The sequence below is a fragment of the Alosa sapidissima genome, chromosome 9 (assembly GCF_018492685.1).
Source record: "Alosa sapidissima isolate fAloSap1 chromosome 9, fAloSap1.pri, whole genome shotgun sequence".
Taxonomy (NCBI): Eukaryota; Metazoa; Chordata; class Actinopteri; order Clupeiformes; family Clupeidae; genus Alosa; species Alosa sapidissima.
The window spans coordinates 27,775,977-27,800,590 of record NC_055965.1 but is presented as its reverse complement, the minus strand read 5'-3'; the positions used below and the strand labels follow the sequence as shown (position 1 = coordinate 27,800,590).

Sequence of the window (24,614 nt, the reverse complement as noted above, 5' to 3'; positions counted from 1 at the left end):
ATTAATCATATCTCACTGAATACCGAACAGATTTTCACGCGGTTTTTTTTGCTGCAAAGGTCATACATGTAGCTATGATACAGGCCACATTGTTCGAAAATACAAAATACAACCAATAGTACGGTAATGTTAAATCTTACTTGTGAAAAGTAAATCCCCCGAGTATGGTCCGCCGATTTGAGCAGGAACATGCTGCACAGTGCTGTCATCTTGTGTTTTCTGCTGCAACGCAATGAGGAGTATGACCGGTCCAAGATGGCGGCCGCATTTCTTGTTTCCAGCAGCCTTGCGGCGTCTATGTATATTATGTCTATGATTCAGGCCACCACATCTCTACCACAGCCGGTTTACAGCCTGTTCACTTCCTATTAGAGTTTTTCTCAGTCGCTTTGGTGCTTTTCTCACATCACTATTAATATAACATTTGCACAACAGTTAGAGCATTTCTCAAAACAGTTAATGCAAACTGCAAAACCTAGTGGATAACCTGCAAAAGCTCGCCACTCAAAATGGATAGTTCATTCCTCAAAAGCAAGTATTTATGTCAATGAAACTGCCAGTGTCATCAAAATGAGAAGTCTTGACACCATCGTTTATGAACAAGATAGTCAAATGGCTTTGTCATGTTTTCATTATGTCAGTTTATTCTCTCAGTGTTTTCTCATGCAAAAAAAGCTCAGAACTCGGTGACACTATCTGAACATGCTCAAGACAGCACTATACAGTACTTGTACAGCCATTTGAAAACTACAGTAAAGTTAGAAATTGCTGTAGTTAGGAGAGTAAGTGAGTACAAGACACTGAATATGTACGTTTCACATTTTTACTGCATGCTCTTTGCAATTCTACAGCATTGTGACAGAATGTGATAACTAGTTCACCAATTTTGTATGTAATGACTCAAGCAATGAAATGAAGACTATTAGTTTTATTGGGAACGACTATTCAGCATCCATAAGTATAGTTAATTTTGATTGACATGACAAAGCAACTGATACATGTCCAAAAGCATTTGCAATTTGTTCAGAGGAAGCAGAAATTGCTACTATGATGTGCACACATTACTAAATGTTGTGGAGGTTAAACTAATAGTTATGAGAATTTTCATTCTGATCTGAGAAAAGCACCAAAGTGACTGAGAAATCCTCCCATTGTATCGAAAGTGGTTGCAGTACACCCATAGTTCCCCTAGAGGCAATAACGAGCGAGTCCTCTGAAGTTCGCCTACAAAAAATAATCAAAGCTGCCATCTTTGCCCATACCCGGGTAACTACCTTTCTACCTTTGACAAGTTGCATTGCAAGTTAGCTCTGGGGCAGAGTTCTGCACGGGTCCATTTTTGGAGACCCGCCCCCGCCCACACCCGCAAAGTTCAGCATCAGATCCGACCCGTCACCCGTGATAATATCAAAATTAAATCCGCACCCGCCAGTGGCGCCACCAGAAAAATTTAACAGGGGTGGCCAGGAGAGGCCATTGCAAATATTGGGGTGGTACACCAAAACCGCATTTTCATAGGCCTAAATCTTTTATTTTATATTATTTTGTTTTCAGAACTGTAATTGGGTAATTATTATTTACAAAACAACACAACTGCACTTTTATTTGGTATTACCTGAAAAGCACAATTAAATCATATGACTAATTAATGTTTACAAAAATGGATTTATAGCATTTTGGAAAAGAGCTCTTCAGATGTTAGGCAAAACATGTTCCAGTACAGTCTAGGGTTAGGCTACCCATATCTGGGAACATATGATGTGATCATGATCATGCTTGCATATATCTTATATCAGCCTTTATATTAAGGAAAAATACTTTGTGTCTGCATCCATGTCACCTGAAGCATGCTGGTTGAAATATCTATTCAAAAGCACAGTTGATCTGTGTATGTCATGACCAACTTTTGATTCTTTGATTTGGAAAGCAAGTTCATTATTTTGGGCTGCTCAGAATATATTTGAATTTCAGCCCAAAGTTGGATAACATGTAGACATTTGCTTCAATTTCAATTACTCAGGATCGCCTTACTGTACAGGGGCGCGTTTCCCAAAACTATAGTTTTACCTTTGTTGGTTGCAATGCAATTTCCCATTGCCAACCAACTAAGTTGCTAACAGGTTAGCAACTATGGTTTTGGGAAACGCACCCCAGAAAGGGGTGGCCTGAATCTATGTTGTGGTGACCGGGGCCACCCCTGCCCACCTTTTGGAGTCATGGCCCTGGCAGTGGCACCAGCCCAACTCGTTAATATTTGGCCCGTTACCCGACCTGTGCCCGCGATAAATCACACACAAGCTAAATCATTTCAATTAAAGTGCTTTATTTTTTATCTCACACCTCTCAACACGTAACTGTTAAAAACAGCACTCACTGATGCACTTATTCTTACTGTACTCTACCATTTTTTAAATTGTCCTAAAATTGTTGAGAATTGCTTTAAAACTTAAACTGTTTACCATGTTGTAAGTCGCTTTGGCTAAAAATGCGTCAGCCAAATGTAATGTAATGTAATGTAACATCACAATATAGGTTCTCTATGGGCTAATGAAACAGCCTAACAGGCCCTTTCTTTTGCACTATTGGCATGTAGGGCAAAAATAGTCTAATAAAAATATTTAACTGGCCCCTGTCAACAAACTTCCCATCTCCCAAAAATCGGCAAAGTTTTATTTATTAATCTCTAAAGCAATGAGTCAAAATCACGAACAACTTCAGGCGGTGCTCTTGTCCACCATATAGTCTGGCCCATCTACCTCGTGGTTCAGTCCAACCACAAGCACAAAAAAGGAAAATTGGAAAATTTCTGAACAGAAAACCATAATTGTGCTCAATTGAAAATCAAAATAAGCATCAATAACCCATTTAATGTGCCGTCCTAAAGAATTGATAATGGATTTTTAAGCCTATTTTTATATTTTTTCATGTGAATTCTGCAAATAGAACACAGAAGTGCAAAGCGTTACACAGAGCCATTCCGCCTTACATTTGTATTGTCAAAACAAAGAATGGCTAAAAATATAATCATTAAAAGAAATTCAATGTTGTGGACCATCATTTTACTGTAGTACTGGTTCAGGCACCGGTACCGATTTAAGAGTATTGATTTAACACCAGTATCGGATCAGACCTAGCCTGACGAGCCAGACCCACATTAAAATGTAGGGTCTGGGCACTCACCATTCGCAGTGCTCAGTCCGAGGGGCAGGATAATCGGTTGTTTTTCAAATTCTTTCTGCACGCAATAGGACAGCGCTATGAGTATGCATTTTCCCACCAGCGGAGCTAGTTCCCACCAGCGGAGCCAAACTTTTGCCAACTTAAAACAAGCTTAACTCGTGTCACACTGTTCGCCAACAGCAACATCCATCTACTTTGTTTTCAAGTAGCAGGGAATTCCAACTCTGCCATCAATCATTATGTTAAGACCACCTAACGTCTCTATACACGATTTGATTGGCCTGATAGAAGTTTAATTTTTCGAGCTCACAAGCCAACGGAGAGTTGCTAGACTAGCCCTGACAGCAAATGTAATTTGCTGCCGCTAGGGTGCGTCTAGATTTCTAGGCTAGATCAAACCCACACAATGGCCAACCAAAACAGTTGAGGTCTCAGTAGCTGATTTATTTCTTGTGAGACAAGAAAATCCATTTTCCTCTGTTGTTGAATTATAACTCCATTCAGCAGACTGAACATCTCCGCCAAGAGCATCAGATAAAGTGTTTTCAACCATGTCTTCGTGGTTCGTGGTTTGATTGTTAAAAAAAAAAAACTTGTCAATTTATGTGTGCATGTGTGTGTACGCATGCAAGCGTATGTGTTTGTGTTTGCACAACTGTGTATGATTCTTTGTCATGGTTGTTTCTGTGTGTGTGTGTGTGTGTGTGTGTGTGTGTGTGTGTCACATTAAAACAAGAGACAATAGAGGCAGCATTACAAGGCAGAGCTGCTGTTGTGTCACATCATTCTGGTTTAAATTCTGGGAAGCCATAATTACCCTCTATGTTGCTCATCCCTCTGTCTTTTCCCTCCTCTCCCTCTTTGTCTTCTCCTTTATTCTCTCACACTCTCTCTTCCCTTCTCTCTCTCTCTCTCTCTCTCTCTCTCTCTCTCTCTCTCTCTCACTCACTCACTCACATAATCTTCTCACTCTTTCTCTTTCTCCCTCTTTCATTCTCTCCCTTCTCTCTCTGTCACTCACTCACACACACAGCCTCTCTCTCTCTCTCTTAGTCTCTCTCTCTCTCTCTCTCTCTCTCAGCCCTCCATCCCATCTCCCTGATTATGATTTGTGACACCGGTGAGAGTGTCACTTTAGTGAGGGTGAAAATAGAACTGCAAACCACAAGCAGAATGAGAAGGCAAACACGCACTGTGTGTTGTGACACAGACAGACCTCTCCTCTCCTCTACACTGTTAGGGACGGACAGTGTGGGAATCCCAGCTGTATGAGGAGGGCAGTCAGGACACCCATGTGGACCCTACATCCAGAATGAAGGGCTACGAGTGTTTCTTTCTTTTTGCGTTTTCAGGTAAGACCTTTATGGAGTTATTTATTTTGATACATTTATTTTTCCTTTATTTTACCAGTAAGTTACATTGAGACTGAGAATCTTTTTTATGAGAGAGAGCTGGGCAAGATGGCAGGTACACAACGCAAAGCATATCATCTAAAATACAACATTATCGATGTGATATAAACACACACACACACACACGCACACACACACACACACACACACACACACACAAAGAACAAACACGTTATGTTTTTACAGGTGACTTAAAAGAACTAGCTAGAAAAGAAAAGCTAGCAAATTTGTCATTAGCCACGTTTACATGGAGAGTATTTTTGTCATTCAAAACAAACAAAGTTTGTGCCGTCTGTTTACATGGGGTACGTTCTATTCCGATCAGGTGCTCTCAAGCACTATAGAATATTTTGATCGGAATAGCCGTTGTTGCCTACTTTTCCTTGAGAAGATACAGCAGTCAATCCAAATGATCGTATACATGGGTGTTCATTTGGAATAGGAGCGGACTACACCACCTTTTTCATTCCAATTAAAATTCTGATCGATCAGGAACTTTCATTCTGATTGAGGTTTGAGCCGTTATTCCGTTTCTAATCGGAATAGAAGTGTCCTTTTTTACAAAATCCTATTTGCCAGTTGTCTGTACATAGATTAAGCCTTTAGTCTAGACTAAAAGATAACTTCAATGAGGAACTTCACTGAAAATAAATGTTTAATATAGAATTAAGTTTCATCCGTATACGGAAATGTTAAAATATTTTATACCACCTGCCTCCATTAAAATGTGACATGCAACAATTAAATGGACTATTGGTAAAACTTTTTGATCTTTTTGACCCCCAGCCAGTGTACAGGTTGTGCAAGCTGCCCCCACCTGTTCCCCAAACACGTTCCGATGCGGAGACGGGAGGTGCATCGACTCGTCAGATGTCTGCAACGGACTGGTGGAGTGTGCCGACATGAGCGACGAAAGAAACTGCAGTGAGTGTTCCACTGAATTTGTGTCTCTGTCTCTTTAAGAAACTGCAGTGAGCATTCCACTGAATTAGCGTCTCTGTCTCTTTAAGAAGCTGCAATGAGCGTTCCACTGAATTAGCGTCTCTGTCTCTTTAAGAAGCTGCAATGAGCGTTCCACTGAATTAGCGTCTCTGTCTCTTTAAGAGTGCTATATTCCTCTACACCTGTTTCTTCCTGCACACATATATTTACACTACATGAAATTATTATTTAAAAAAAAAAAGAATTGACATATTTATTAATTCCCTGCTCTGGATCAATAAAAAATGTTTTAGTTAGTTCATTAATTATACCAATATAAACATTGACGTTAGTGTCCTGGTCAAACTGTCCCCCTCCCACTGTCTGTCTGTCGTTCTGTCTGTCTGTCTGTCTATCTGTGTGTCTGTCTGTGTTTCTGTCAATCCTGTGTGTGTGTGTGTGTGTGTGTGTGTGCCTCTGTGTGTCTGCATGTCTGTCTGTCTGTCTGGCTGTGTTTCTGTCTATTTTTCTGTCTGTCTCTCTGTCTGTCTGACTCTGTGTGTCTGTCTAACTGTTTCTGTCTATCTATGTGTTTGTCTATCTGTCTGTCTGTCTGACTGTCTAACTGTGTTTCTGTCTATCTTTCTGTATTTCTGTCTGTGTGTGTGTGTGTCAGGTTGTAAGAGAGAGGAGTTTAGCTGTGGAGGCGGACGTTGTGTTCCCTCCTCCTGGGTCTGTGACGGATTAGTCGACTGTTCTGACAAGAGGGACGAGGCCAACTGCAGTGAGTCTCTGTCTGTCTGTCTGTCTGTCTGTCTGTCTGTCTGTCTGTCTGCTACTCTCTCTCTCTCTTTCTCTCACTCTTCCTGTCGCTTTATTGTCCACCCCCCACTCCCCCCCCGACTCCGACATACACTACCACACACTCCGACATACACTACCACACACTCCGACATACACTACCACACACTCAGACATGCACTACCACACACTCCAACATACACTACCACACACTCAGACATGCACTACCACACACTCCGACATACACTACAACACACTCAGACATGCACTACCACACACTCCGACATGCACTACCACACACTCAGACATGCACTACCACACACTCCGACATGCACTACAACACACTCAGACATGCACTACCACACACTCAGACATGCACTACCACACACTCCGACATACACTACCACACACTCAGACATGCACTACCACACACTCCAACATACACTACCACACACTCAGACATGCACTACCACACACTCCGACATACACTACCACACACTCAGACATGCACTACCACACACTCCAACATACACTACTACACACTCAGACATGCACTACCACACACTCAGACATACACTACCACACACTCAGACATACACTACCACACACCAACACCATCACACGCTCATATTCATGCATGTGGCTAGTCGGTGGAGAAGGAAACAGAGTGTTGGATGAATCACTGAATGTTTCCATGTTGCAATGTGTTGCTATGTGTTTCTCATCAGCTGAGTCTGTGTCTGCGTTGTGAGCATGCTAGATTGGTTAATATCATTTCTCTTGTTGTATTCCGAAGGTATTTGTGCCAATAAACTTGACACAAAGACTGCTTGGTGTGTGCATCCTTCATGAACGCTACAATATTGTCAATATTGACATCAAACACAATACGGGGGGAGAGTATTACTGTCGCCACCTGAAAAACGTGTTTCGAGTATGATTTGGACAAAAGTGTTGGCTAAATCTTATTCACTTCACTTTACTTACTTTCGACCTTACTGTACCAACTCCTCCCGTCTTCTTAGGTAACGTTGCCCGGACATGTAGTGGAAGTTTCTTCCACTGCGACATCGTGCGCTGCATCCCCCACTCCTGGATATGTGACGGAGATGTGGACTGCATGGACAAGAGCGACGAGAGAAACTGCTGTGAGAGTTTAAACACACACACACATTTACTGTACTGTATGTGCACACATATACTTTACGCACAAACGCACACAATACTTAACACGCATATCCATTACACGCAAACACACATATCCATTACACGCAAACGGACACAATACTTAACACGCAAACACATGTATCCATTACGCGCAAACGCACACAATACTTAACGCGCAAACACACATATCCATTACGCGCAAACGCACACAATACTTAACGCGCAAACACACATATCCATTACGCGCAAACGCACACAACACTTAACACGCTAACACACATATCCATTACGCGCAAACGCACACAATACTTAACACGCTAACACACATATACTTTACACGCAAACGCACACAATACTTTACACGCAAACATACATATCCATTACGTGCAAACGCACACAATACTTTACGCGCAAACACACATATCCATTACACGCAAACACACATATCCATTACACGCAAACACACATATCCATTACACGCAAACACACATATCCATTACACGCAAACGCACATGTGCACACATACACATGCAAACACATATATTCACACATTTATTACTTTAGCAGACACTTTTCCCCCCCCAAAGCGACGTATATGTCAGTTATATTATAAGGGCCACTGTCCCTGGTGCAATTTGCTCAAGGGCACAACGATGCCGGATATTGAACCCACAACTTTTTAGGCAACTGCATGGTCCTTAACCACTATGCTACCACCGCCTGGATTTTCCATGCATCACACATATGCAGACATACACTTTGAACTCAAACACACATATGCAGACATACACTTTAAACTCAAACACACATGCACACATACACTATACATGCAAACACTCTAATATCTAATTGATCATATGGGGGTGGATGAACTAATATGATAACTGTGTGGAGAGGCCGTGCCCTTTGACCTCTGTTGTCCCCATCAGATCATATGGGGGTGGGCATCGAGAGGCCGTGCCCTTTGACCTCTGTTGTCTCCATCAGATCATATGGGGGTGGGCGTGGAGAGGCCGTGCCCTTTGACCTCATTCCGCTGTGCTGACGGCCGCTGCATCCCCTCCTCGGGATTCTGTAACGGACACAGTGAGTGTGTGGACGGGAGCGACGAGAGCAACTGCAGTGAGTAGCGCCTATTTTCCTCTCTCGTTACTCTCTTCACTCGCTTTCTTTCTTTCTTTCTTTCTTTCTTTCTTTCTTTCTTTCTTCTTACCTCTTAGCCTGTGTGGGTCTAATGTCTGTGTGGGCCTAATGTTGATCTCTTAGCCTGTGTGGGCCTAATGTTGATCTGTTAGCCCTTAGCCTGTGTGGGTCTAATGTTGACCTCTGTCTTGACCTCTTAGCCAGTGTGGGCCTAATGTCGACCTCTTTGCCTGTGTGGGCCTAATGTCGACCTCTTAGCCTGTGTGGGCCTAATGTTGATCTCTTAGCCTGTGTGGGCCAAACGTCGATAACTTAGCCTGTGTGGGCCTAATCTTGGATCTCTTAGCCTGTGTGGGCCTAATGTTGACCTCTGTCTTCACCTCTTAGCCAGTGTGGGGAGGACCAATGCTGAGCGAACATGCCCTTTGACCTCGTTCCGCTGCGCCTCGGGTCAGTGTGTGCCGGTGTCTGGCGTCTGTGACGGACACAGAGACTGTTCCGACGACAGTGACGAGAACGACTGTGGTATGTAGCTTCCAAATTCACTTTTTACCTTTATGTCTCTCTCTCTTTCTCTCGCTCTCTCTCTTTCTGTCTCTCTCACTCTCTTTCACACTCTCTTTCTTTTGATTTTGGACTGCAATGCCCGTTTTAAGTGCTGGTAGTCCAGTACATAGCACCTTTAAGTGAGTTTTAAGTCCCTTACATCTTTTAGTCATCACTCATCACTGAGACAACTCCTACAGAAGCCATCACTGAGATGACAACTACAGCAACCACCACTGAGATGACAACTACAGCAACCACCACTGAGATGACCACTACAGCAACCACCATTGAGATGACCACTACAGCAACCACCATTGAGATGACCACTACAGCAACCACCACTGAGATGACCACTACAGCAACCACCACTGAGATGACCACTACCGCCATCCCCTGCTCTCCTGGCTCTGTGCCCTGTGGCAGCACTGGCGAGTGCGTGCTCTCCGCAGCAGTCTGTGACGGACAGGTCGACTGCTCAGACCACAGCGACGAGGAAAACTGCAGTGAGTGCCTAACGCACAAGACCTCCGCACGTAGGCGCCGACATTAGTGCACTGCACTCCGCTTTAGACGTCCAATTAGTGCACTGCACTCCGCTTTGGACGTCTGATTAGTGCACTGCACTCCGCTTTAGACGTCCGATTAGTGCCGCGCACTCCGCTTTAGACGTCCGATTAGTGCACCGCAGTCCGCTTTAGACGTCCGATTAGTGCAACGTACTCCGCTTTAGACGTCCGATTAGTGCACCGCAGTCCGCTTTAGACGTCCGATTAGTTCAACGCACTCCGCTTTAGACGTCCGATTAGTGCAACGTACTCCGCTTTAGACGTCCGATTAGTGCAACGTACTCCGCTTTAGACGTCCGATTAGTGCAACGTACTCCGCTTTAGACGTCCGATTAGTACGGCGCACTCCGCTTTAGACGTCCGATTACTTGAGATTCCATTGTTTTTAATACAACCCCTCATACCATCGTCGAACCCTTTTACCACCACCAGTAGATTATAATTCAGTTCTATTTTAGTTGGCGCCGACATACAGGCTCAGTGCCCAAAGAGATGCAGGTTTGAGTTCGACCTGAGGTCATTTCCTGAACTCGATCTCTCTTCCACTCATTTCATTGTCATATCTTTTCTCATCTGCACTGCCCTGTCCAAATAAAGATTAGAAAATGAACGGGGGTTTTATATTAATGATTTCGCTACTGCTTTATGTCTACCTGTAAAGCATATATGGAGAGAGGCATTGAAGAGCCAACATGCTCCCCGAACACTTTCCACTGTGGCGATGGAGTGTGTGTTCCGTCTGCCGCAGTCTGTAACGGTCAGCACGACTGCCCCGACAGAAGTGATGAGGCAAACTGCAGTGAGTATTCCGTGTGAATTTAGCTTTAAGACAAATAAATAAAACAGATCCATCTCACAAATGTGCAGTGAGTATTCAGTATTAATGTAGTTTCAATAGTACAAACATGTAATCTATCTACAGTGTAAAGTTTGTTTGAAACTTTTGACTTTCAGACAAAAACAAAAACAGATCTAGCTCAACAATGTTGATGTTTTCAAGCATTTTCCTTTTTTTAGGATGAATATATTGATGTTTTTGATTCTGGAGTGAATTTTTGTGTATGAACTATAGTTATATTGTGTTTCATGTGGGCACATGGAGCAGATTCATCAATGTTTGTAGCCTACTTAAGCTCTCACATGGTGTTAAATTAGCAAATTGATTTTGCCATCATTCCAATGTAGATGATTTTTTTTGTCTGTAACTCTGCTACTTAGTGATTATAAAATACTCAACTGTTTGGTGACAATTAAGAGTTAGCGTAGAGTTAGCATCTAGGTGACAGGGTCACAATAAGGGCCCCAGTGTGCTGTGTGTTTCTCTCACAGCTGCCAGACAGATGACCTGCCACCCGGCCTCTTTCAGCTGTGGCGACGGCACCTGCATTCCCTCAGCGTGGATCTGTGACGGCCAGTACGACTGCAGCGACAGCAGTGACGAAAGCAACTGTAGTGAGTAGACTGGTCTCCTTCATATTGTTTTTTTTAAGTATATTTTTGGGGGCTTTTATGCCTTTTAATGCGACGGGATAGTGGAGAGTGACAGAAAGTGAGTGGGAGAGAGAGTCGGGGTGGGATCCGGAAAGGACCACGGGGCGGGAATCAAACCCGGGTCGCCGGCGTACGGTGCAGGTGCCCCAGCCAGTTGCGCCACGACTGGGGACCCTATATTGTTAACTTTGCATCAGTAGAAAACAGGAAATTAACTGCTCAGTTTTAGTAACAAATGTGGTCAAATGAAGTCAAATGGGCGCTTTGGGTGCTTTGAGTATCAAAATGCTCTACCCTTCAGATAAACAGTATCACTTTGCACACCATTGCATTTCATAGATCACAATAGTCATGAATATTATAAACTAAACAGATTTCTTCTCAGTGTGGACACTAGAGACACTTGTTGAGGTACAAAATGCTGAAATGTGCTGAAATGTTGTGTCCTGTGGTGATTTGGTCAGCGGTCACTGAGAGAACCTGCACTCCAGACTATTTCCGCTGTGGAGACGGACGCTGTATCCCCTCTATCTGGGTCTGCGATGGACGCGCCGAGTGCTCGGATAGGAGCGACGAAGAAAACTGCAGTGGGCGCAACTTATTTCCCTCCTGCTGTCCTTCCTTCCATTATGACCCTTTCCTTGTCCCTTCCTCCGCTTCTATGATCTCCTCCCCTTCTCCTTTATGACCCTAGTCTCCTTCCTGACTTCCTTTATCACCACCTCCTTCTCCCAGTCTCCTTCCTGACTTCCTTTATCACCACCTCCTTCTCCTAGTCCTTCCTGACTTCCTTTATCACCACCTCCTTCTCCCAGTCTCCTTCCTGTCTTCCTTCCTTTATCACCACCTCCTTCTCCTAGTCCTCCCTGACTTCCTTCCTTTATCACCACCTCCTTCTCCTAGTCCTCCCTGACTTCCTTTATCACCACCTCCTTCTCCTAGTCTCCTTCCTGTCTTCCTTCCTTTATCACCACCTCCTTCTCCTAGTCTCCTTCCTGACTTCCCTCCTTTATCACCACCTCCTTCTCCTAGTCCTTCCTGACTTCCTTCCTTTATCACCACCTCCTTCTCCTAGTCCTTCCTGACTTCCCTCCTTTATCACCACCTCCTTCTCCTAGTCCTTCCTGACTTCCTTCCTTTATCACCACCTCCTTCTCCTAGTCCTTCCTGACTTCCTTCCTTTATCACCACCTCCTTCTCCTAGTCTCCTTCCTGACTTCTGTACTTGTTTGCTTTTATTTTCAAAATTTTTTCATCCAGACTTAAAGCTGTGACTTTTTTTTGCTTCTTTGATCTCTGTCTTTTTTAACCCTCTTAGCTACCGTAGAATCCACCTGCTTGGCAACAGACTTCCGCTGTGATGATGGCAGTTGCATCTCTTCCTCTGGAGTCTGTGATGGAGTGAGTCAGTGTGTGGACAGCAGTGACGAGAGGAATTGTTGTAAGCACTTCATGTCTCTTCATCTCTCTTTACTCTACCTGCCCTCACTTTTGACTGCCTACTGTCTACCACTACAGATGCCACAAAAGGAAAAACAGAACATCTTCATATCCTCAAACTCTATACTGAGTATGGAATGTGATGAGTCACTCTCAACTCAATAAAACATTCTCAAACCCCTTTATTTTCCTTGTTGCACCACATTGGTTCTTTTTGTGCCACTTTCAGCCTTCTCAGCCACCGTAGCTCCAGCCTGCTCTGTATCAGACTTCCTGTGTGTGACTTTTTGAACCTTCTCAGCCACCGTAGCTCCAGCCTGCTCTGTATCAGACTTCCTGTGTGTGACTTTTTGAACCTTCTCAGCCACCGTAGCTCCAGCCTGCTCCGTATCAGACTTCCTGTGTGATGACGGCTCCTGTATCCCCGCTGGTGGGGTCTGTGATGGAGTGAGTCAGTGTGTGGACGGGAGCGACGAGAGAAGAATGAACTTATAGTAACTAGTAACTAGTCCAGGGGGCAAGTGCACTGAAGGCTTTCATAGTTCTGCATCGGTGACAAAAAAGCTGATCATAACAAAGTGTAGTTTCTATGACATTTATTAGCCTTTACTACACTTATCTAACTGCCATCACATGATAAAATATACTCTTACAAACACTCCCTCAGACTTCTTGGATTAGAACTGTATTTGGGCACAGTTATCCAGAGGTTATCAGACAACCATAGTCAAAATCGTTTCCATGTTGACCCTCCTCAGGCACCGTAGAACCAACCTGTTCCTCTTCTGAGTTCCGCTGCGATGATGGCATGTGCATTCCTTCCTATGAGGTCTGCGATGGAGAGAGTCAGTGTTTGGACAAGAGCGACGAAAAACAGCCATCACGGCCACTGACACAATGTTTTTATTCTAAGTTTTTTGACATTTCTATTCTATGTTTTTATCTTTTTTCTTTATCTTGTCTATCATTTTTATTTTATATATGATGCACACTCTGTCCTTTACTGTCTGTTGTCTACCCTTGTTCAAGATTTATGTAAAGCACATTGAATTGCATGTATGTACGAAACGTTCTGATAAGGCCTTGCCTTAGCCTAGAAATCTAGACGCACCCTAGCGGCGGCAAATTAATTTGCTCAGCCTGTACGTCTATTATCAAACCATAGGGATTTCTATTGGCTGACGCCGTGGACGTCATCCAATCACAGCTCTCTATTTTGTTAGAGTCTTAAGGCGGGCTTAACAGGATAACGACAGTCCTGCGACGGTGAACAACAAGGAAGGTGGCTATGGCGAACGAAGAGCGGTTGTTTGAATCGGCGTTGGCGTCAACTTTGGAGGAGTTGGACTTGTGCTTTTCTTTGAAAGTTGAGCAACACAATGCACTTAAGTCATTCCTTTCGAAGAAGGATGTATTTGCCGTTTTGCTAACCGGATACGGATATGGTCGTAGCGCTGGCCTATTGCATGCCTAGGCAGTTTGAAAGACAATTCTCTGCCCGCCCCTTGGATTAAGCGAGGTGAATGGCTCGATTCCAGACTATACATTTCAATGATATAGGATGGCCCGCCAGGGTTTAAAATCATTTTCATTGCATTTTCATTCATATCTCCTTTGGTCCTTCTCAGCCACCGTAGCACCTACCTGCTCTGTGACAGAGTTCCGCTGTGGTGACGGTCGCTGCGTTCCTTCCTCTGAAGTCTGTGATGGCGTGAGTCACTGTGTGGACAGGAGTGACGAGAGAAACTGCTGTACGCATTCTTCCTTCACTTCTCTCTCTGGGAACACACACATATCTATTTGCAGACATCTCTTGGGACATTTTGTAGTACGAATTTTGTAGGTTATGGACTAATAGAGTCATGCACTTTGCATGACAACCTGTAAAAGGCATTACATCCATGGTTTCATAAGGCTTCAAGCATCTACTCACCAACACCAACTTGTTAGTCACATTGGTTGTACTGTTCTCCTGGTTGCGAAGATGGTTGTTAAAACATTTGTTCTTACATGTTAGACATTTCAACTGGCTGATAAATCTTTATTTTGGACCTTCGTAGCCACCGTAGAGGCCCCCTGTTCCTCGTCTGAGTTCCGTTGTGGTGACGGCACCTGTGTCCCCTCCTCAGGAGTGTGTAACGGGGTCTATCAGTGTCTGGACCGCAGCGACGAGGCCAACTGCAGTATGTACACGCACGCACGCACGCACATACATTACCAGACCATGAACAAAGACCTGATTGAAAGACCCCTCAAACTCTCTCTTTCTAGTCAAGGCAGATTTTACTGTTACTGTTTAAGTATGTTATCAGGCAAACACATAAATATTTATAGAAATATAAACAAGATAAAAAAAAATAATTAATTTGGTCTGCCTTTCCTTTTTCTAGTCAAGTCAGCTTTTGCTGGTATTGCTGTATCGGGTGTAAGTATGTTATCAGGCAAACAGAGGAATGAAATTAGTTTTCCTGGGGGACCACAGTGCAATATATCTAATAACACACAATAAATGAATAAGTATAGTATAAAAATCCAAGGCAAAAAATTATTTCCATTTGTAAATGAGACGAGATGATTGTAAATGAATCAACAACTCTTTGTCATTCTGTCATTCCTCTCCTCCATTTACCACATGGTTTGAAAATAATACTTTATAATAGTCACAACAACTAAAATAATACTAAAATAACATTTTAACATGGGTTGAAAATAAGACTTTGTATGCACAGCCAATCAATAAGTAAACACGGAGTAAATAAACAAAATAAAAACAACAATTCACACAGTAAGACATTTGACCTGTACAACCTTGACAGCTTCCACAGAGAGCACGTGCTCGCCGACTCAGTTCCGCTGCTCTGATGGCGCCTGCATCCAGTCCATCTGGGTGTGTGACGGAGAGACTGACTGCGCAGACGGCAGTGACGAGAACAACTGCAGTGAGTAGCTACCCGATACATTACACGTTATGTAACGGATGTGACTCATTTCTGGGCTTAGGTGTGGGACATTGTGTATTCTGTTCTGTCTGTTTGTATAACACCATATGTGTGTTGTGTGTTGTGTGTTTTGTTCCGTTGTGTGTCTGACGGACTGTCTCTGTGTATTGTATGGGGAGCAGGCGCCAGCCAGAGGACCTGTGCTCCAGACTACTTCCCCTGTGGAAACGGCCTCTGCATCCCTAACAAATGGCTCTGTGATGGCAAAGCAGAGTGCCCCAACCGCAGCGACGAGACAAACTGCTGTGGGTTGCATTCATCCATCCATCCATTTATTCCATCCATCCATTTATTTATCCTTCTCTCTCTCTCTCTCTCTCCTCTATTCTTTCTCATTTCTCTCATTCTGGACTGTATAAAATACGGATTAATACTTTCTAAACTTCCAAAAACAGTATTGGTAATAACCTGTATGTGTGTTTATGGTTTGACCTTTGACCTCCCCAGCCCACACGAGCTGCAGGCCGAGTGAGTTCCGCTGCGGGGTTAGTGGCCGCTGCATCCCATTGGCCTGGGTGTGTGATGGAGAGAGCGACTGCATGGACAAGAGCGACGAGAGGAACTGCAGTGAGTGGTCGTGTACGCCCACATAGGCCTACAGACACACACACAATCACAGTGGTGGACTACCATCGTGCTTACAGAGACCAATCCCTGTGGTCCACCATCTTTGGGAGTCGGTAGTCCATCAAAACAAAATGCATCAAAAACACACATGAAAACTACATGAAAGTACATGAAAACTCCAAATGCCTCTTTCACTCTCATACACACACATACAGACTAAGACACACACACACACACGCGCGCGCTCACGCACGCTCACACACGCACACACGCACACACGCTCACACACTCACACTCACACACACTCACACACACACACACACACACACACACGCACACACACACACACACACGCACACACGCACACGTGCGCGCACACATACAAAGCACATTGAAAACCTATGTGGAGAAAAGTATCTGAAATGATGCTAGAATGTTGGTTGACTTTTTGTTGTCTATTGTTACAAGGAAGATTATGAATAACAGTTTGTCAGCTAAGCCAATTACTTTTTTTTTAATAACAGTTTCTCAACTTTGCCAACTACTTTTTTTTTTAAATGTACCATTGACTCCACCGTAGCAGCAGTCAGTAACGTGGTGACGACGTGCAGGCCTGGAGAGTTCCGCTGCGGTGACGGCAGCTGCATCCCCTCAGCCCTGGTGTGTAACGGGAACCGCGATTGCAACGACGGCAGCGACGAAGACCAGCAGCAGAACTGCTGTGAGTAGCCTCGCTAACGCTAACTAGCTAACTCACCCCCTCATAACTGCTGTATCTGCACCTAACAGGTTTGGGTCTGTACTTCAGACCCATGCATTTGATCCATTTCTTAAACTTAAAGGGGGCTCGACTAAACTAGACAAAGCCTGTCTTAAGCCAGGCAGCAGCTTGTTTGTTTTGAAGCCACTAAACGTGCTTGCCACGCAGAAAGTGGGAGACACACACATACACACACACCATAATTACTGACACACTGATGTGTGACTGATATACTGTATGTGCAGATAAATATAAAGCCTGTGATACACTCAAACCCCCAGAGGGGTAAACCGAGTCTACGTAGGATATGGCCAACCACCATATAGAAGTCACACAGTACAGCACCACAGTCACGTTTTGAGTTGAATCACTACACCACACAAACACACACACACACACACACACACACAAGCGTACTACTTTAAACATCAAAACCTACAATTCTGGGGAAACCAAACCGTGCTGACGTTTGAACTCAACAGCCAATCAAAGTACTCCGTCTCTTCTCTTGTGCCCTGTGCCTGAAGCAACGCGCTGATAGGCTGGAAATGTGTACAGCTTTTTGGAACTGCCAATTGGAATGAGTTGCTTCCCCAGAGATACGCGTGACAGCCTCAGACTTTCCTTATTGGGGGGGCGGGGGGGGGGCAGGGCGGGGCGGGGCGGGGCAGGAGGGCTGGCGGTGAGGCTGTCATTACCTGGCCAGTGGCCACAGGAGGTGCGGAGGCGGCAGCAGCATACAGGCTGTTATCACTGCACTGTGTTCCCACGACTACCGGCGTGAGACATACACACTGTATTGCATGTATGAGAGGAATGAATGGGAGAGAGAGAGAAGCAACCAATCCTTATGTGCCATCATTATGCAAAGCAGCACTGGGGGGGAGCAGTTCAAGTCCAACCAACCTTCATTTCCCAACGCCACTCACTTCCTGTCACTCTCAACTGTCCCATCTAGTCGATATAGACCCTTTCAACAATAAAAACAAAAACAATGCTTGAACGTTCTATTTGGGTCCCAATCTACTTCCTCTGCATTAAGATAACATATGGAATGTTAAAAAGGAAGTCTTGTGGGGGCCAACTATGATGCTGATAATGGAACTCTCTTGAAAGGGTCTATAGAGGCAAAAGCCCACACAAATATACAAAATAAAAATAAATAAATCAGTATCTACTATGGATGCCTACTTATGGGAGCTGCTCACCACTAAGTGTTAGGTGACCCCACTACTGTACTACCGCACATGTATGGGGAATTTTTAACATACACGGCCCAAAAGACACACACACACACACACACACACACACACACACACATACATACACACACATAGTTTCCAAGAGCCTTTTTTCTGTTTCGTCCAAGCTATGATTTCCACATAGCTTTTCATTCCTCTGTGTTCTCTATGACTGCTCCATGTACCCATGAGACTGTAGTAGGTACTTGTGGGAACAGTTAAAACTGCATATCATGGCATGGGTTTCATGGTGCTCCCATGAGCAGTGTAAAATGTGTATTCTTCTAACTCTGCGGTTCTTCGCCTCAGAACTACAAGCTAAGAATGAACGTCCATAACTGAATGGTCATGATTGTCTTTTGAAGGTGTTAGTTGGGTTGTGACTTATGGATTAGGCTTTGTTCCTTTTCTAATGTGGGTAACCTTTTCCATGATCTTACATTCCATGTGTACCGGGAATTCTCATTCAAATCTCAAACCTCTGAGGAACTTCAGTAAAACTAATCGGAAAGTTCAGTAAAACTTTCAACTCACCTGGTCAAGGATGCATGTAGACCAACAGAAATACTTTGTGACTTCACATTACAACACTATATTCTATTTACAGCATTTGGTGTTTATATCATTACATTCAATCATTACTCTTTACATTATTATATTGTACTCTTTTTATCCTCATATTTTACTACATTACTGTTCATATCATTATATTTTATAACTACATTACTCTTCATATCATACATTATTAATACTTCAGTTTATATACTAAACTGCCATATTTCTTCTTGTCCTCAGAACTGCTATGGGGAAGACCAGAGGCTCTCTGGAGGAAACGTCCAGAAACTGTTGCAACACCAGCCTGCAAGTGGACGCGACTCCGCAGTCTAGATTTCTAGCGATACTTGACGTACATATCTGCCATCGTAACTGCAATAACTATCTCACAATGCAATACACTTACTGGTAGTGCTTCCTGGGCCTACGCAACACTGACCGAACTGACCTTATTATTACAGTGTCATCCATGTAAACAGGGATTTTCATTTGCCCAGTGCCCAGTCCCCATCATTAGTCCAGATCTCCAGAGCTTCTGAGGAGAGATGTGCTTCAGTTTTTTTTTTTTATGAGTTAGCTTAAATCATCAAACTTTAGTTTGTTAGTAGAATTAGCTCTCAGTTGATGCCGACTGACTTCCCCCTCTGCCCTAGTCTTTTGCATTCCTCACATCACAGACCATGTAGGTTCGCCTACAAAAAAAAAGAAACAAAGCTGCCTTCTTTGCTCATATAAGATGATCTGGGTGCTAATTAAAGCTAACTTCCTATGGCAAGTTAGGGGTAGCAAAAATCAAAGTTAGCCGTCTTAACATACCGAAGATCACAATACCCACTCGGAGGCAGAGAACACAAGTGTGTAGAGCAAAATGTCTGCATTTCCGCAAGAGTTTAACAGGGGCAATAATTAAAAATCCCCATGTGATTTTCCCATAGAAAAAAAAAAAAAAAATCACACAAGTTACCGGATCTCCTTCTATGGGCAAAGATAGACGTTTTTTGTAGGTGAACTTCAGAGGTCTATTGAGATTAAGGTAAAACGCTGTAGCAGATTAAACCAGATGCGCTGATGGCACAGCAATTTAAGAAGTAACGTGACGTGTTCGTCTCAACACAGGTTTAAAACCGTGTAAAACTCTAAAAAGTGGCTAAGCTGGCGACAGAGCAATCGCCCCAGTAGGCCTATCTAATGTAATGTGGGAATTGCATGAAAACAATTAATTTGCGCAATCACCACACAAGCGTATGTATGTAGTCACTGTGAACAGGATCCATGTGAGAGGAAGAGGAGGAAAAAGGCTTCTGCCACCATATATTTTTAGTCTACAGTTGTAGTTCAACACTAAATGTATGCACACCAATTCTTATTCGTCTTTCAATTTTGTGATTTTACCATAAAAAAGGCAATGTTTCAAAAATATTGGGTTATATATATTTAATGTGCCATAATTTCATAAAAGATCTCTGTACAGAAAAATCTGGGGTTGATCACTTTTGTGTTGCATGTGTTTTGGACTGAGCTGAAATTTCACAGCTCTAGGCTGCCACCTAGTGGCCATATACACTAAATACATTTAATACAAAACATCCACAGTGGTAGCTGCAATGTTCAGGTCACATTTAAAAAAGAAAAAAAAAATGAAACAAACAAACTCAATAGTTCTCAGGCCTGCTACAAGAGCCACACAGTCAGACTTCAGACTTGCCCTCCTCAGAAATTTACGATCCCAAATACATCATTTCAACTACAGATTTATACCATCAACTGTAAATCTGTAAATATTTTTGGTTCAAAAACACAACACAATTGAGGATGGGGGGGGGGGGGGGGGGGTCGCTCTTGTCAGACCTGGGCTAGACACCTGGGCTAGACACGTGTGTGTGTGTGTTATTTGGAGGATCCGGCGGTAGGCGCAGCCGCTCCTGCCTTGCTCTCGGGAGCCTTGAGCACGTTGAGGCGCTTGTGCATGGAGGTGCTGGCTTTCTGGGTCACCTCCTGCTCAATCTTATTCCTGATGGCCACCTCCAGACCCTGAGGGAGAGAGGGGGAGGAGGGAGAGAGAAAGAGAGGAAAAGAAAAGGGGAGAGAAAGAAAGAAAGAAAGAAAGAACGAGAGGGGAAGAAGGGAGAGAGAAAGAGGAGAAGAAAGGGGGGGGGGTCAGAAAGAGAGAGAGTTCATGCTAGTTCACGGACATAAGCTTTGCAAATAACCTCAGACATATTTTGGTTACAATGACAAGGTGATCCATTTGTAAAGTGTCAGTACATTTGTCAGTAACCTTTTGAAACTAGCACTCTGCCAGCAAGCAGTACTTTGTGGGCAGTTGTGGTAAAGTTTGTTTGCTAACATAACATAAACTAGCGTGCAGACACCTCGCAAATAACCTCAGACTTATTTTCTGGTTACAGTAAGGTTAATTAACAGTAAGTCTGGTTACACTAGGTCATTGGATTTTACTGTCTATTTCTCCTTTTTTTACAAAATCTAAGCAAGAAAGGCCAAACAAATAAGATTAATATTTCAGCACGGCAGTCTATAACTATAAGGGTTTCTCATTCTGACTACCATTTCGGTGGTGAGTGACGCAGACACAGGCGACACAGAACTTCGAAAAGTTCACACCGGCGTTGAGGCAACGGCGTAGTAATTGCTTGGAGTCGACGCAGAAGCATAAATCAGCCTTAAGGAACATTCAAGCTACAGTGCGGTATAGGAGACAAAAACCAAGAGGTGTAAAGAATAGCAGAGTGGATGAATTAGGATTGGACCTCTGCATTTATCCCAATCCGTGAATTACTGAAACACACTCAGCACACAGTGAACACACAGTGAGGTGAAGCATACACTAATCCCGGCGCAGTGAGCTGCCTGCAACAACAGCAGTGCTCAGGGAGCAGTGAGGGGTTAGGTGCCTTGCTCAAGGGTACTTCAGCCGTGCCTGGTCGGGGTTCGAACCGGCAACCCTCCGGTTACATGTCCGAAGCGCTAACCAGTAGGCCACCACTGCCCTCAAATAAAAAATAAAACAATATGTAAGCTTCTGTTCTAGTATCACATATGGGAGAGGCCGGGTCATTCTAGGCCAGGTCAGAGCTGTATATATTGGGCCCTGTGGGGCGCATGTGTGATGCACAGACAGAGACTGTCTCTATCCGCGGTTTAAATAGAACCCAGCCTGTTGTGACATCAGTCTCTCAGTAGGAAACAATGCAATGTGAAGGTCGTGCGGGCTTTGGAACCCTCCCAAAGCGCTGTCTGTCTGCTGCTGCGGAGGCTATCGCTTACCCCGGTCAACATGACATTCAACAAACAAGTCAGCAAGGGGTCATGTCAACATGTCTCAACATACTAAACAAAACAGTTCCTCCAGTTTGTGCTCCATCCGACAAGAAATGGTCCCTCGAGTCATGCCAAGCACAGTCAAGCCACCCCTAGTGGCAACAGAAGTGGAAAAGAGCGTGCATCACAAGCTTTGCTACGTACGTCAAAGGCTTTCAAAATTAGCGTTGGCGCTGCGCACACTTGGCCAAGGTGCCAAGATAGCCCGTAGTTGCCACAGTCCTCGGCCCTGATCTGCAGTCAGAGTGATTTCAGCTGTCACCTCGGCCTGTCACCTTATCTAGATTAGCTATAAGTGGCCTTCTGTTGTAATAGCTCGCTAATATGAATTATGACAGTACAAGTGGACATGCTAGCGAATGGCAGCAGTAGGTTCATGGTGAATTTAGGATGCTATAACATTAGCGACTAGGCGGGTGGCACTGGTGACAGCTTGGCTTACTGTCTAGGTCACATTCATCTATTGTTGTCTATTTCTGGACCATGAATGAACAACAGCGGAGATCAGATAGAAGCACTGACAATAACGGACTGATACGAAGCAGACGCCCTACTTGAGGGGCACAAACAAAACAAGTATTCGCCATCACTCTCTCGCTTTGAGATTACCTTTTTCAGTTTCTGTTGCTGGACCACTTGTGCTTTCTTGGGTGCGATTATCCTCCCTTAAGATGCAAAAACAGAATAAAGTAACTTGACAAAGCGTTCTGAAATAGTTTTAAGAAGTATGTTTAAGCCCTGTTTAGGACGTAATGTTAAACCTCCGCTAATAACTGCATTAGCGAAAGTATCTTACAACAGATAAGACGTCGTGAGGAGTTATTAAACAAATCACTATAGTACCATTTATACGTTTAGGGACACCCGCGTGATATTCCGGGGGAAATGTATTTAATTCCTCTTCGTAACAAAGTCGAGTTGGATGTCATTGTCATGCTGAACACAGTGCAAAAGTTAGAATACCCTTCTTTCACGTGTTATCCCCTCTCGTCGATATTACCAGCTACTGAAGAGCCAAAATGGCGATTACACTGTGGCGTAGTAGTACAAATCGTTTTACTACTACTTCTCAGTTGAAGAAATTGACATCCAAGGCATTGCAATGACACATTCTTACCTCCTTTCTTTGGACCTTTCTGTTTCTGAGTCTGTTTCTTCCCACCGCCGGGTTTTTGCGCTTTAAATTTCTGTTTACCTTGAGCCATGTCGACCACGCACACTTGCTTCGGTATCGTAGAGCGAACTGTAAATGAATGAGTCCAGATGCATTGTGGGATAGAGGAGGTTTGGTGAGCTCAGAAACGGCACTCTAATGTAGGCTAAGCCAGATAGAGCCATGAAGAATCATAATAATTCATAACAATAACATTAAACTTAACAATATGTACACCAACAATAGTTATTATTATAATTATTGTTGCTATTGCCTATTATAGGCCAGTTCTACAGGGTAAATCAGACTAAAAGGCAAAAACCAAGCATGAGGCATTTGAGAGGTGATCTTTTCCTCTTTTATTTGCATTTAACGTGAAAGAGACGCTTCTTTTCTTTTTTTTTTGTTCATGTCGGCCGCATACAGCTTTATATTCATATATGTATAAAAACATCCAGCTTTATTTTCTTGTATTTTTTTTAACCTATTCCCACAGAGTACAAAAACTGAATGTCATTGTGATTAATAATCAGAAGAACAAGAACAAACCTAGACTAAAAGAGAGGCCTTCTCCACCAGACACAACCACTCACCACCACTCTCCCACTGGTCACAAAGGCACCGAGGAGAACTCTCATTGGTTGAAAGCTTACAGCACCATTCATCGCTGCATTTTGGCAACACAAACTGATTTCATCTCTTTTGGGGGAGGGAAGTTGAGGACATAGGTCAGTATGGGTTGGGTTTTTTGTCCATCGATAGACCAAGTCCTTTGTGGTACTGACTAAGGGGGGACAAAACAGGCTGCCATTATTGCACAGCACAAAACATTTGCAAAACAAAGTTTCAATTGAGATTCAAAGCTACGAAAACTTTTTGAACTAACTTTTTGAACTAAACAATTTGAACTAATTGGGAGGGAAATCACCCCCCCCCCCCCCCCCCCCAAAAAAAAAAAAAAAAAAAAATCAAAACTACTTTCCATTTAAATGGGCCTTGAAACCTATTATTGCCATCAATTCATCACATGGATAGAACATGTATTGTTTTCTATAGAATTTCCCCAAAACTTAAAGAAAGTATTTCAAAAAATACTGAGGGTAAAATGGACCTTCCCAAGATGGCCGTCTGATTCGACCTGTAGAGTGGCATCCTTGCACCAAACTCCACTGATTCTGGCACTTTGCTTCACTGGAGTGGGATGGTGTGTGTGTGTGGTGCCAAGAGGGCCTCCTGTATAAGTTTGTAAAACAACTGTATTGTCACTAAGAGTCACATTTTATATTTATACCTTTACAAAAAATCAATGTTAAAAAAAGAAATGATTATA

General features: G+C 43.5%; 3 protein-coding genes and 1 long non-coding RNA gene across 9 annotated transcripts in view; 1 reads left to right on the top strand and 3 right to left on the bottom strand.

Annotated features, from left to right (window-relative positions):
• The window catches only part of LOC121719390 (NACHT, LRR and PYD domains-containing protein 12-like), a 705,660-nt gene that overhangs the window by 104,984 nt on the left and 576,062 nt on the right, over positions 1-24,614 (bottom strand). The gene's annotated exons all lie outside the window — the stretch shown is intronic.
• Positions 3,859-23,406, bottom strand: c9h19orf53 (chromosome 9 C19orf53 homolog). 3 transcript variants are annotated; one of them, XM_042105481.1, is made up of 4 exons: positions 23,249-23,406; positions 22,741-22,796; positions 20,681-20,823; positions 3,859-3,896 (listed from the first exon to the last, which is right to left on the bottom strand). In XM_042105481.1, coding segments are annotated over exons 1-4 (288 nt in total). In that variant the 5' UTR covers positions 23,337-23,406; the 3' UTR covers positions 3,859-3,895. The 3 variants fall into 3 exon arrangements, with proteins under 3 accessions (XP_041961415.1, XP_041961416.1, XP_041961414.1); XM_042105482.1 differs by having other exon boundaries at positions 3,862-3,892; XM_042105480.1 differs by lacking the exon at positions 3,859-3,896 and having other exon boundaries at positions 20,668-20,823.
• Positions 4,442-20,469, top strand: LOC121719427 (prolow-density lipoprotein receptor-related protein 1-like). Of its 4 annotated transcripts, none has more exons than XM_042105050.1 (18): positions 4,442-4,532; positions 5,379-5,516; positions 6,190-6,297; positions 7,340-7,462; positions 8,469-8,603; positions 9,012-9,149; positions 9,371-9,676; positions 10,401-10,538; positions 11,069-11,191; positions 11,695-11,817; positions 12,549-12,671; positions 14,299-14,421; positions 14,731-14,853; positions 15,487-15,609; positions 15,792-15,914; positions 16,117-16,236; positions 16,820-16,957; positions 19,033-20,469. In XM_042105050.1, coding segments are annotated over exons 1-18 (2,247 nt in total). In that variant the 5' UTR covers positions 4,442-4,492; the 3' UTR covers positions 19,035-20,469. The 4 variants fall into 4 exon arrangements, with proteins under 4 accessions (XP_041960984.1, XP_041960983.1, XP_041960987.1 ...); XM_042105049.1 differs by having other exon boundaries at positions 16,817-16,957; XM_042105053.1 differs by lacking the exon at positions 19,033-20,469 and adding an exon at positions 15,061-15,095 and having other exon boundaries at positions 16,820-16,921.
• LOC121719740 lies at positions 7,444-13,514 on the bottom strand. The gene is made up of 3 exons (XR_006034355.1): positions 13,433-13,514; positions 8,151-8,156; positions 7,444-7,460 (listed from the first exon to the last, which is right to left on the bottom strand). It is a non-coding gene; the product is annotated as an uncharacterized LOC121719740 (long non-coding RNA).

Bases quoted from the DNA above. Each gene is read 5' to 3' on its own strand.
- LOC121719427 (XM_042105049.1), top strand. From the start codon at position 4,493: ATGAAGGGCTACGAGTGTTTCTTTCTTTTTGCGTTTTCAG. The intron at 7,463-8,468 runs GTGAGAGTTTAA...TGTCTCCATCAG, and splicing joins GAGCGACGAGAGAAACTGCT to ATCATATGGGGGTGGGCGTG. The intron at 15,610-15,791 runs GTGAGTAGCTAC...TATGGGGAGCAG, and splicing joins CAGTGACGAGAACAACTGCA to GCGCCAGCCAGAGGACCTGT.
- c9h19orf53 (XM_042105481.1), bottom strand. From the start codon at position 23,336: ATGGCTCAAGGTAAACAGAAATTTAAAGCGCAAAAACCCGGCGGTGGG. The intron at 22,797-23,248 runs GTAAGAATGTGT...TTGCATCTTAAG, and splicing joins GAAAGGTCCAAAGAAAGGAG to GGAGGATAATCGCACCCAAG. The intron at 20,824-22,740 runs GTAATCTCAAAG...TCTCTCCCTCAG, and splicing joins AGCAACAGAAACTGAAAAAG to GGTCTGGAGGTGGCCATCAG.